Source organism: Patiria miniata, unplaced genomic scaffold (assembly GCF_015706575.1).
Source record: "Patiria miniata isolate m_02_andy unplaced genomic scaffold, ASM1570657v1 HiC_scaffold_2, whole genome shotgun sequence".
Taxonomy (NCBI): Eukaryota; Metazoa; Echinodermata; class Asteroidea; order Valvatida; family Asterinidae; genus Patiria; species Patiria miniata.
The window spans coordinates 4,741,968-4,753,745 of NW_024037058.1; the positions used below are offsets into that span (position 1 = coordinate 4,741,968).

The 11,778-nt window shown below is 39.9% G+C and overlaps 1 protein-coding gene across 1 annotated transcript; it reads left to right on the forward strand.

Moving 5' to 3' along the window:
* Positions 1-33: 33 nt before the first annotated feature.
* LOC119726123 (spindle and kinetochore-associated protein 2-like) lies at positions 34-11,768 on the forward strand. The gene is made up of 8 exons (XM_038197732.1): positions 34-253; positions 1,949-2,032; positions 3,581-3,763; positions 5,537-5,659; positions 6,249-6,309; positions 7,431-7,534; positions 8,859-8,978; positions 10,223-11,768. Exons 1-8 carry the CDS (start codon positions 167-169, stop codon positions 10,280-10,282), a joined length of 822 nt encoding a protein of 273 aa, XP_038053660.1. The 5' UTR covers positions 34-166; the 3' UTR covers positions 10,283-11,768.
* Positions 11,769-11,778: the final 10 nt, after the last annotated feature.

Genomic DNA, 11,778 nt, shown 5'->3' on the forward strand with positions numbered 1-11,778 from the left:
TTAGGTTAGGGAAAAGAACATTGACCCTATAGGCTCAGTCCATAGAGGGCGCCGTGGAAGATAATAAAATCAAAAACAACAGAGGGCGGTAAACACAAACCTGCAAAAATCGGCGACGAAGAACGACGAAATTTGTTTTGATTTGACAGTTTTCCATTCTTGAAAGATGGAGAGTAGTCAACAAATCGGGGAACGAGAAGGTGAAAAGCTTTGTCATGACATGGCGAACAGCGTAGACAAAGTTGAAGCACTGGTAAGTAATTAACAGGATGTTTCCTGCGTATTTAAATTTTTCAATTTTCAAAATCAAAATGTCAAAACATTCACACCGTACACATGGTACACATTCATGACATTGGTACACATGCATGCTGGTGCACATGTCAATGAGTCAGTCATCGATGACTCAGTCATAGGCGATCGTGTAGGCGGTCGTGTAGTGTAGGGCCCCTGTTTTGTTTTGATCAAATTAAGAGTCAAAAATGTTTTTTATTGTTCAAAATCACCTTACAATCAAAGGCAGACTTTTCTCAATTCTATTTCTAATGACAATGAGTAACATGGAGTAATGACATCCGTTTTGCAATTTTGAACAATTTCTTGGGGTAGAAATCACGATTTCCCTGCACGGTTTGTGCCTTGCGATTCAGCGCGCCGTGTGTGCTCACGGTACATACATGACATAGCGCAGTGTTTCTCCATCATTATTTTCAGGTTGCGTGTTGTCGCTGTGCTGTCATCGTCATTTTACCCCCAAATTTCCCTCAAAAAATCAAAACCCTGCCCTCTATCTACATGTATGAGTATGAGATACCTGTTTATTGAGAATATTGCCAACTAGTTTGGTCGGTCTAATAATTTGAAAGTGGATTTTGTTCCTTTATACTTATAAGAACCGGGCCCTACACTACACGATCGCCCATAATATTTTCGGTTTGCTAGAAGTAGAACATGTAGACTACATAGTACATACACAAGTGCTGTAGTCTTCAATTATAAAGTAAGCCCTCAATTGGAAGAAGAAGATAGGCCAACAGTCATATGTATAAATTATAATAGGCACGCCGAAACAGTGTTGGCCTGTGACAAGCATACTGAGCTGAGAACCCATGCTTAGGCTAGGCCTACAACCTTGAAACTGGATTTGGATGGGCGTGATCAGATGATCGAGGGTCACTAGCCCTATTGGCCACGCACTAGAGTAAACTCTATCCTAGATTAGAGAGTCTGCTCTAGTGCATGGCCATATAGGGCTAGAGGTCGCCACAAAGGTGACACAACAATTGACAGTGAACCGGTCCCTGATTTTTTGTTTGTGTATGCACCTGCAAACTGCATTGAACATGCTGAACATGCGCAGTGAGTGTTTTTTGGGGACTTTTTACCATGACAAAAGTTTGTGTGGTCAGGTGGTTCTGCGCTTTCATGTACATTGCCGTCACGATTTGTATTCAGGAGACGGGAATCGGACCTAAAAAGTATGGCAATTTCTGACTTCGGGTATATTTCCCTTTTAAAAAAAATGTTTCAGAGCCACCAAAAAAATGAAATATTCTGCAATTAAATGTACGATTTGAATTAAAACAATATAAGAAAAAAACTCTTACTTCTGGGAGAGTGAGTGGCATGGCCACGTCTCGAACTCGGGTCACTGTTACCCATAAGTCAAACGTCTTCTCCATTGAGTCACACATGCGCTCGAGTTGGAATGGTAATTTATTATCTTATATTGCGTACAAGAACTGAAAAAAATGCGGGACCAGTTCACGGTAATATAAACACTTCATTCAATTTTACTATTTTACGTTGTGAAATTGAAATGCAGCCTCCAAAAAAATTAAGCATTTAGTCAGTTCAGCGTAACTCAACATTTTATTTTCTAAAAATTTTCATTACAACTTGGAGTCTTGGACATTAAACCAATAATTTTACAATTTTGTCACTGTAGTTTCGCAAAGCGGAGTCTGACCTGGAGTACATGTCCAGAAAACTGGAGGATGAATTCAGGCAGCAACTGGGTGGCAATAACCAGGTAGAGTGTAACTACATTTGAAGGCTCAGAAAGAATGTTTGCAACCTGACGCTGCTTTTCTCTTCATTTATCATCTCAATGAAGGTCAGTCATTGCAGAAATGATGATAAGACATGTATCCGGGACTGAGAAACATTTCCAATTTTGTTAGGAAATACTTTAAAAAAAATTCTTGACTCTCCATAGACTTTGTACACAACCGCTGAAGTGGCGTCAGGTTGCAACATTCTTTCCGTAGGCTCACTGACATGACTCAGAGCAGCTGACTAAGAAATCATTGCTTTTTACTGAAAACCAGTTACATGCAGTAATTATCACAAAACAGTTTAGTAGGTAACCACTTTCCTGCTACATGTAGTGGGGTAATAAATTGCTGTAATTAACAGACGGCCTTCCACCATATCATATTCTAGCACTGTAAAAAAAGAATGGCAAAAACATGAACAGTGGGTAGATGACACTTTGTGATCACTCACAAGAAAAGAGTTCTTTAACCTGAATTGTTACAAGGGCGGATCCAGGGGGGGGCCAAAGGGGGCCATGGCCCCCCCCCCCCCAAAACGAAACCAATTTTTTTTTTTTTTATGTGACATCGCAATAAAGGCAGGCAATGAGTACACCACCATCTTTTCCTCAAAAAACATTGGTTAAAGTGGTCAGAAATTGCCTCAGATCGCACCACAGAGCATCTAAAATCCAAAAAAATTGCGGGGCCCTTACGGGCCCCGAACCCCACGCCGTAATTTTTTGACCCACTTTTTGGGGGGACCAAATTTTTTTTTTGGCCCCCCCAAAAATTGTGTTCTGGATCCGCCCTTGAATTGTTAGCGAGCATTTGTGGGAAGTATGCAAAAACCAGTTGTTTTTTTCTTCAAAAAGCACAAACCTCAGTGATCTCCTACCTGTAAATATAACCTGGTGCCCCGCCAAGCTTTCTGAGGCACCCAACAAGCTTCAAAAGCTGCCGCCAAGCTTAAAAAGTACTCGCCATGCTTAAAAAAAGGAAAAAATAATTAAAAAGATAAACAAGTGGGACTACCCTTACCCTCCAGGGTATATTTTGGCCAGAAACTCTGCCAAAAGTTGTAACATGCAACACTTGTCAAACTGACAAGCCTGCCCATTGTAGCAATCAGTCAGGTCAAAAGTCTCAAGGCCAAACTGCCTCAGAGTCCCTGGTCACTGATGTGTTAAAAAGATGATGCTGAGCCAGTATTGTACTTAATTGTTAGTGTTACTGTGTTAGAAATGGCCTAAAAGCTGTTATCCGTACATAATGTACATGTTCATCTGCAAATAGCGCCCCCTAGCATAAAGAAATGAATGACTGCAACAAATAGCGCCCCTAACATAATTATAGCCCCCTTGCCTTTTTGACCCCGACCTTTAATTTTCAAAGTTGGAGAACACTGAACCTGTAGCATCTTTGTGTGAGCACTTATCACTGCCAGCTGACCAAGTCTCTCATAGTCACTTGTGCATGGAGACCATATTTCCCCTAAAAGTCAATATCTCTGTGATTTTCTTCCACTATTTAACCAACTGAAGCATCTGAACCCCAGCGAGATGATGCAGCGACTGCAGCGGGTCAAGAAGGAGTACAACAGCCTGGTGCAGGATGCAGAGGGCATCAAGGCCATGCAGTCACAAATGGCAAGCTACTTCAGAAGCCAGCTGCAGACGGCTTGTACGGCCATCAAAGCCCTGCAAGAGAACGCCCCACAGGCTCAGGTGACATTGCTGGTCTCGCTTGCCTAACATGTATCTTGCTGGCTGCCAAAATGGTACCTTTTTCTGGTTGTGCACCAAATGGCCCCCACTTAGCCAGTGTTAACAATCATAAAAACTGACATTCCGTCGTGTCCGTGCATCAAGGTCGTATCTCCTAAAATGGGCCGTACGTGAAGTGCCAGTTTCAGAATGTCAAAAGGTCGTATCTCACTTAAAATAACCCGGATGTACACACAAAGTCAGTGGACGTCGACATACGACCTTGTTGCACGGAGCGTATTTGCGGGAGGTACGACTTTGTTGCAGAATGGAGTTACAACCTTGTTGCACTGACACGAGGTTTTATACACAGGAAAATGCCCCGAAGGCTCAGTAAAATATCAGCTTCTCAGGTCTGATTTGAATCGACCTTATGCACTATTGGTGTCTCAGAGGCTGTTCTTTGTTATTATAATCTAGTGACAATGAATTCACAGAGGGTTTACGCATGCCTATTCATGCAATAGAAAAACCACTCCCCCCTAACTCCGCCTTAACGCATAAGGTCTATTCACACTATTTCTTCATTGTGTCAGTGTTGCTGGGATAACACACATGGGTATTAACCCTCATAGGTATTCAATATTTAGAGCAATGTATGTAAAACCCTTTAAAATCCTGCAGGACAGTTCCAGGTGAAGGGATATGAAGTGTTTAAGTAACAGTGTCATAAGGAGAGTCACTACACACACACACAACAGTATTGTGGAGAGTAGTGTAGTGTAGCATGACCAAATCTGTCTGCTTGCTCTGAGCTTAACCACTCAAAAGAATTGCTAACTCTATGGGCAAAAGTGGTTTTGCACAATTGTAAGGGTTGTGAAGTGCACAAGACTAGTAGGATCAATGTCAGAAGTCCATTTCATCTGAAACCCCTGGTAAATAAGGATTTCATCTTAAGCCTTAAATTCTGAGAACTTTGTCCTTTCTGAGTAATTTTGTAGTTCCCAGAATTTAAATTCACGAAGTACCTGAGGTACCGGTATCAGAAACTTAACTCTCCCAGTTTTGTCCAAATCATCATGATCACGTTTCAGCTTGAAACATCACTTGTGATGCAATGATTTTGCCAGGCACACAGTGACATAACATATTCACTTTGTGATCGCAGATTTTGATAAATTTGTGATGTCACTCTCATATTAACCCTACCCCCCCCCCCCCCCCAAAAAAAACCCTCCAAAATCCTCTGCAAAATGAAGGATTTTGCCGGATTGAGGCTACATGGCAAAAGTGTGTTGCTGATTTCGGAGGATGCACTGTGTCAAGGTCTTGGGCCGGACCTGGTGTTGTTTATGCTCAGCCGTTCATAAATTTAGGCCTAGACTATACTTGAAATCCTCCGCACTGCTCCAGGATGTCACTGGCTCTGCCTTAACATATTGACAGTGATTGTAGGAGGATTTTGCATGATTGAAGCAGTGGTCACCCCTCAAAGGACCACATTCAAGAAATAACGGAGGATTTTGCAGGATTGAGGTTATATGCTATTTTTACATTGAGGCAGTTTGAGGAGTTTACAGGATTGAGCAAAAATGCCTAGGGAGTTAGGGTTAAAAAAACTTGAACAAGTTGTCATGTAATTTCCACTGCGCACAGCAAAATAACTGCCATGGAAAGAGTGCCCTCAATAGGGTGACAAATCAGACAAGTACAAGTTTATTAATGACAAGTGTCATCACAACTTCACTCCGACTTCAATAGTTAAAACTGCTTTTCCTTTTTTCTGACCAGATCACAGACAGCAGTGAGCAGGAAGCAGTAGTGGATTCCATCCTGGGTCTGCGTCTTGGGGACCAAACAGACACCAACCAGACTAGCGATGGGGAGGTGTGCACTAAGGAAAGCCCAGCACAGGTAGGCTGAAAAAAACCAATACACCCAGCACGTTATAATAGACTCTTCCTGCATGTCAATCAAACAGCGCAGTGCCTGTCGACCAATTAGATTACACGTTTTGGTCAGGTGTCTGTGGTGGCTCAGTCAAACTTGGTCACTAGCACAGTGGGAAATTACACAAATCAAAGGTGGGCAGGGCTTATGACTAATCTGGAATGGCCCAATAGCAGAATCCGAAGGGATGATGCAATCAATTAAGTTGTACACCTGTTTCTACCAGTCTGTTTTGTTTTCCTTTATTTTTCAATTTCAGATAACATTTTTGATTCAGATAACATGTACATGTATATGATCACATAAAGTATTTAAGTACATGTATATACCATCACCTTGTGATTCAATCTTCTTTTCACAACCTAGATCTCCTTATTTATTCAGCAATTATAATTTCCTGAAAAAAAGGGGCTTTGCTATTCTGTTATAATATTTACGCCAGTTTTATTTTTGTAAAACTGAGGGCAACGGGTAATTTCTTTGCGAGACTTACAAATGTTTTAAACATTTCAATGTAACTTTCATCTATTATTTGTTTTTAATTTCATTCTAGGAATCCTCTCAAAAAACAAAAAATACATCCGGAAAAGCCACCTCGGAATTATCACAGGCCGGTAAGATAATCCCCAGATTATTTACCAAAATTCTTTGTAGTTAACAAAGCCAGAATTATACTCCGCTGTTCATTTAAGGTGAAATCAACACACTTACATCCCATTCAAGTCTGTAAAATTTAAGCCTCGGCTAGTTGTCGTTTGCCCATCTCAGCTTTAGAAGCATGAGTCTTCTCACAGGTTTCAATAATAATAATAATAATAATCAGCATTTAAGAACGCTCTTATTAGTAAACTAAATCACAGCGCTTACAGTATTATTATTACCCCTGATCATTGGGCCAATGAAACATTCCAATTACCATCTCCGCTCCCTGGGGAGTATACAGCTGGATGCTGCCTGTTAGGCGCAAGGAAGCTAATTCAATCACAATAACCATCTCTGCCCTCACAGGTACCCATTTACTCCCGGTTGGAGAGAAGCAATGAGTGACAAAGTGCCTTGCCCAAGGGCACACGCACCATAACCCCTGGCTGGACTCGAACCACAACCTGCAGAATTACCCGCAGACCATGAATTCAGTGCCCTTAACCACGAGGCCACAGCACTCCATGAGTACTCTCCCCCCTCCTTTCCTCCTCCAGCCCCTGACAAACACCTTCCCTTTAAGTTAAAATTGTTGTCCCGCCAATAAATTCAATGTGTCTGTACCAAACATTTCCCTATGAATAGCACCACATATAGTCAGATGGTGTCCGGTACCATCTATCTTAAACATTTGCTCGTACCCCGACCTGCAAACAGGGCGCTGGGAAGTGCTGATGCCGCTTCACAGAATCTTGTGAAGGAAGTACGGATGGCATTCTGGGTAACTTATCAAGACCTTCACATGCAGCTAGCGTGCACATGTATCATAAACAGTTGTAGTGAGTTTGCGTGCTGCATGCTACGTCACAGGTCACGCAGAATCTATCCAATGAGAGCGCAAACAAATCAGCCCTTCCCAGCGTCCTGTTTGCAGGGTGGGTGGTACGACGAAACTCAAACAGTGACTTCATTCATCACGGGGTGTACATCCTTCTCTTTCCAGTTAAAACGTCAATCTGTGTAAATTTGAGTGAATATTAGTCTTTACATAAAGTCTTGAACTATAAAAATTTGGGTTTTTTATTGATTGCAGAAAAGAGAGCGCGAAATGAGGGTTTTACAGCGATAACAGAGGAAGAGTTGCAGTCAGTCTCGCCGTTGGTCAGAGGACGGGTCAAACTGGCTGATGTCAACGCCGTAATTATTGAGAAAACATTAATTTCTAATTCTGTGATAAGGCCCAAAAAATTCTCTGGTTTCTGGTATGGAGCTTGCCCCAAAAGTGGTGCGGCAATGCAGGTGTTTTTTGTTTTCCTACTTTTTTCTTTCTTAAAATGTCAGCTGATGTTGCAGATGATGTTTCGATCCCCTTAAAACTCTCAAAAATATTTTTCAGGGTGGAGCCTGAGGTGACCTCAGTAAGGCCATAAGGCATGCGAGTTCTGCACCCTACTGGCTCCAAACTCTATACACAGCACGGGCCATGTGGATATGAGAACAAAGGACATTATATGGAAAAGGTCATGGTCGAGAATTTAAGAAAATGCATAAGGAAAAATAATTTTATTTGCAATAATTACCTTACAAAAGAGAATAAAGGGCGAAATCTATCCTTATGTACACATGTATATTAACCAAGGTTGAAATCCAACAGAACAACAAATACAAAAAACTTCTCAAAAAAATCTTTAAAAAAGAAGTTCCATTGAAACTAATACTTCTCCACTAAAACTAACATAAAGTCCAACAGAACAACAAAACTCATAAACTTTCTCAAAAGAACTAAAAATTCTTCCATTGAAATTAATATTTCCCCACTAAAAACTAACATAAAATCCAACAGAACAACAAAAAAAGAAACTTTCTCAAAAGGACCAAAAAACCCTTCAATTGAAACTAATGCGTCTCCACTAAAAACTAACATAAAATCAACAATCATCTAAAGAAGTGAAAACACTAGTGTCTAGAGAAAATAAAGGTGAAAGAGACAATATTACATCCAAACAGTTGTTTAAAACTTCAAAATGAAAAAAATCTTCGAAGATTTGGAAAACGGTGATAACTATTTGCCCAAAAAGTAAACAAAAACAATTACTTAATTAAAATAGGTATACACGATAAAAGAGGATCAATTTAAGACAATTTAAGACTATGTGCCGACACTTAATGGGAGGGGTGGTGATGCTAGTGCTTAGATACACAAATGGGGGACACACAAATAAGTTGATGGGAAATTTATGCAATTGGAACTTCTCCTATATCTATCACATTAAAAAATACAAATTTACAACTTAAACGTGGCTGTGCCACAACACAACAAATTGAAATAATTCTCAAACACACAAGTAGAAAATTCACACTTTATAATGCACAACACTGCTTGACAATGGACTAAAACTGCATTAAATAAAAATAACTTATTAATCTTTATTGGAAAATGGCACGGTGAAAAGGTAATACCTTAATAATGGTTCTGCCCTTACCTAATGGAATGACCCAGTTAGCTTGTTTCCTATCTCAGGTGTACAGAACACTGTTTGAGCACTTCAAAGTGAATGGCAACTCGGAGAGTCTTACGATTCAAGACATGAGTAAGAAAGGACTGAGGATAACCGGAGCAACAGGAGAAGCAAAGTTAAAGGTAAGATCGCATGACCTTAATTACATATTCAATTTCGCAAGACCCATCAATAGAGCAAGCAAGCAAGCTAGCATGGAAACATGCAATCATTCAAACCATCCAATAGTGATTCTGTCTAGCAATAAAAACCTCAAAAACACTAGAACGCCTTTCCAGTTAGTCACAGCAGCTATTCAATCAATCAAACAAGCAAGGAAGCAAGCAATAAGCGTATAAGGTTATCTGCTAGTCAAACAGCTAGTAAACAACTGAAAATCAGTAGAAAAACCTTTAATTTGCTACACGATATTTGGCTTTTCCAGAAACTTTCTGGAAAAGCTTTCTTTTTGTTCTGATTTTTCTTTTTCTTTGTTTCTCGTTCTATCATCTCAAGTCCTACATACTTTGTTCACGTTTGTTCTACAAGGCATTTTTAACATTAAGAAGTATCATAGTAAAGTAAAACTTTGCAGAGACAAAGACCCTATGTCCCTGTCACCACGACATCATCACATGTAAAGCTACGTCATCTTTAAGGTGCATTTTCTAAAGTCCTATATTTAGAGCACTACAGGTCCGAGAGTGTTCAAATTTGGTATAGGTATGTACAGGGACTATTGAGTTTTGCCCTACCAACCTAATGTCATGAGCAGTACATGTGCCTTTTAAGACATTTTGTAAAAATCCTAGTTCCTTTGAAGAAAGAGATGAGTATTCTTCTCTTCATCCCACAATCTTATAATAGTAGAATGAGGTCTGCTCTTCACTATCCCTGACAGTTGTCATTTTTCTACTCTTCTCTCCACTTTCTTCTCTGATAGCACCTCAAGTGGCCAATTCCATTTAAAATGCAAATGAACAGTAATTACTCAAATACATGTACATTTTACTTCCATCATGAATCAAATTCGGTTTTGCCCTTCACCGACGTTTCAACACTGTATACTCAGTGTGTTACCTCCCGAGTGAAAGTTGAAAAAAATCACTCGGGTGGGACTCGAACCCACGACCTCCTGCTTTCTAGTGCAGATGTCTTAACCACTCGACCACCGAGCTAACGGGATCGGTTGGTGAGTGATTTTTCCCCACCCGAGTGATTTTTTCCAACTTTCACTCGGGAGGTAACACACTGAGTATACAGTGTTTAAACGTCGGTGAAGGGCAAAACCTAATTTGATTTATATCACCCCGACGCAAAAAGTCCATCTTATAACTTCCATCATGGTTCTACCAACTTCTTTCCGTTTTCCCCATATTTCAAACAGGTCTTACGAGCGTTGAAGGTTCTACATATGTCCAAGAACGGAGCAGTGAAACTTCTCTGATTAGTCTCGACCTCAAGAAGAATTACTTTGTTTCCACTTCAGATTATTGTGGATCCATAATGTGTGTGTGTATTTTGTTCCAGCCCATATTGGGCAAAGCCACAGTGCAGGCTTCCTTTTAATTCGGGCGTTTCACAATGCAGTGCACCACCAAGAGTTTGCCACGGAGAGTTCATTTTTCTCAGTGCATTGTGGGAGATGGTCGACAAATTTGCAGTGCGGGACATTTGAAATTGTTAGTTTTTCCGGTCAGTAGTTTGGTAAGCGTATGATTCAAGTACATGTATTATGTTTGCCCTTTTCTTTTCTTTTTATCAGTACGGTGTTTTTGTAAGGCGGCAGAACACTGTGCCCTAATCTATAACAAATGAGCTCAAGTTCATTCAAAAGGGCTGTGTTTTGTGGACCGTAAACTTGAAAAACGGACTCTCCATGGCAAACTCTTGGTGGCACACTGCATTGTGAATCGCCCAAATTGGCTTCCATTTAAGTACCCAACAATTCTTCCATTGATGTAGATCTGGTTTTGTATCTTCGTACGTGGTTTAAGGTTCATTTTGTAAAGCCCTTAATTATTATTAAATAAAGAAGACGGATTCTGTGGATATGATTTGCCATGGCCTCCGTGTACAAGTACCCCAACGGTTACAAAAGGAGAGTTGGGGAAGATCTTGGAGGAATGTTGCACGCATTGCTGACAATGCCTGGTGCAAACTCATTCTGTTATATTCATGGAGGTATATTTGGCCATTTTACCCATATACCCTTATAATTATTGTGTTAAATCGTGTTGCATGGTTTTGTTAAAACCATAAGTATATAAATTTGTTTAATTTTGTTGAGTTGTTTTCCTTTTACTTGTGTTTTATTACTGTCATGTTTCTCATCAAGAGTTCACTTAAAATGCTGTTGTATTTTTGTTAAGCATTGTGAAAGTATTAAAATATAACATGGTACAGTAATGTTAGATGCCACATTAAAACATGATCTGAAGATACTTTTAAATGTAGAAACAAGAATCAAGGTTGACACATGAATTCCTGTGAAAAGTCAGAAATTAAATGATCCAAAAGTAAAGTTATCTAGCAGCTGTTCAGCGAGTAGGACTCTAACGTGTAGACTACAATCTTTGTGATAGTGTTGATGATTGTAATGTCAGTGTTGTCGATGTCATCAATGTGGTAAGTAAAAATGCCAAAAGATTAATTCATGTATGTAAATTTGTCACCAATGAACCCGTTCTGAGAGAAATTTTTGCTTGAAAGGTATTTCTGCCAAGTGAAACTTGCCGCAATTTGTATTCGTCATTAATAAATGAGTTATCTGTGAACTGGTACCAAACTCACTAAAATGCTTACCAGTTCTATATGACACGTATGTAATTTATATGAATGGTGATAATATTGAGCAGAATTGTGTATAAATATGTCATCATGTACTAGTGAACTGTAAGCTAAATAAAACACAATGTGCTATAATTAACGCATACCTGCCAG

Coding starts and splice junctions, on each gene's coding strand:
- LOC119726123 (XM_038197732.1), top strand. CDS start 167: ATGGAGAGTAGTCAACAAATCGGGGAACGAGAAGGTGAAAAGCTTTGT. Junction 254..1,948: donor TAGACAAAGTTGAAGCACTG/GTAAGTAATTAA, acceptor TTGTCACTGTAG/TTTCGCAAAGCGGAGTCTGA. Junction 8,979..10,222: donor CAGGAGAAGCAAAGTTAAAG/GTAAGATCGCAT, acceptor TATTTCAAACAG/GTCTTACGAGCGTTGAAGGT.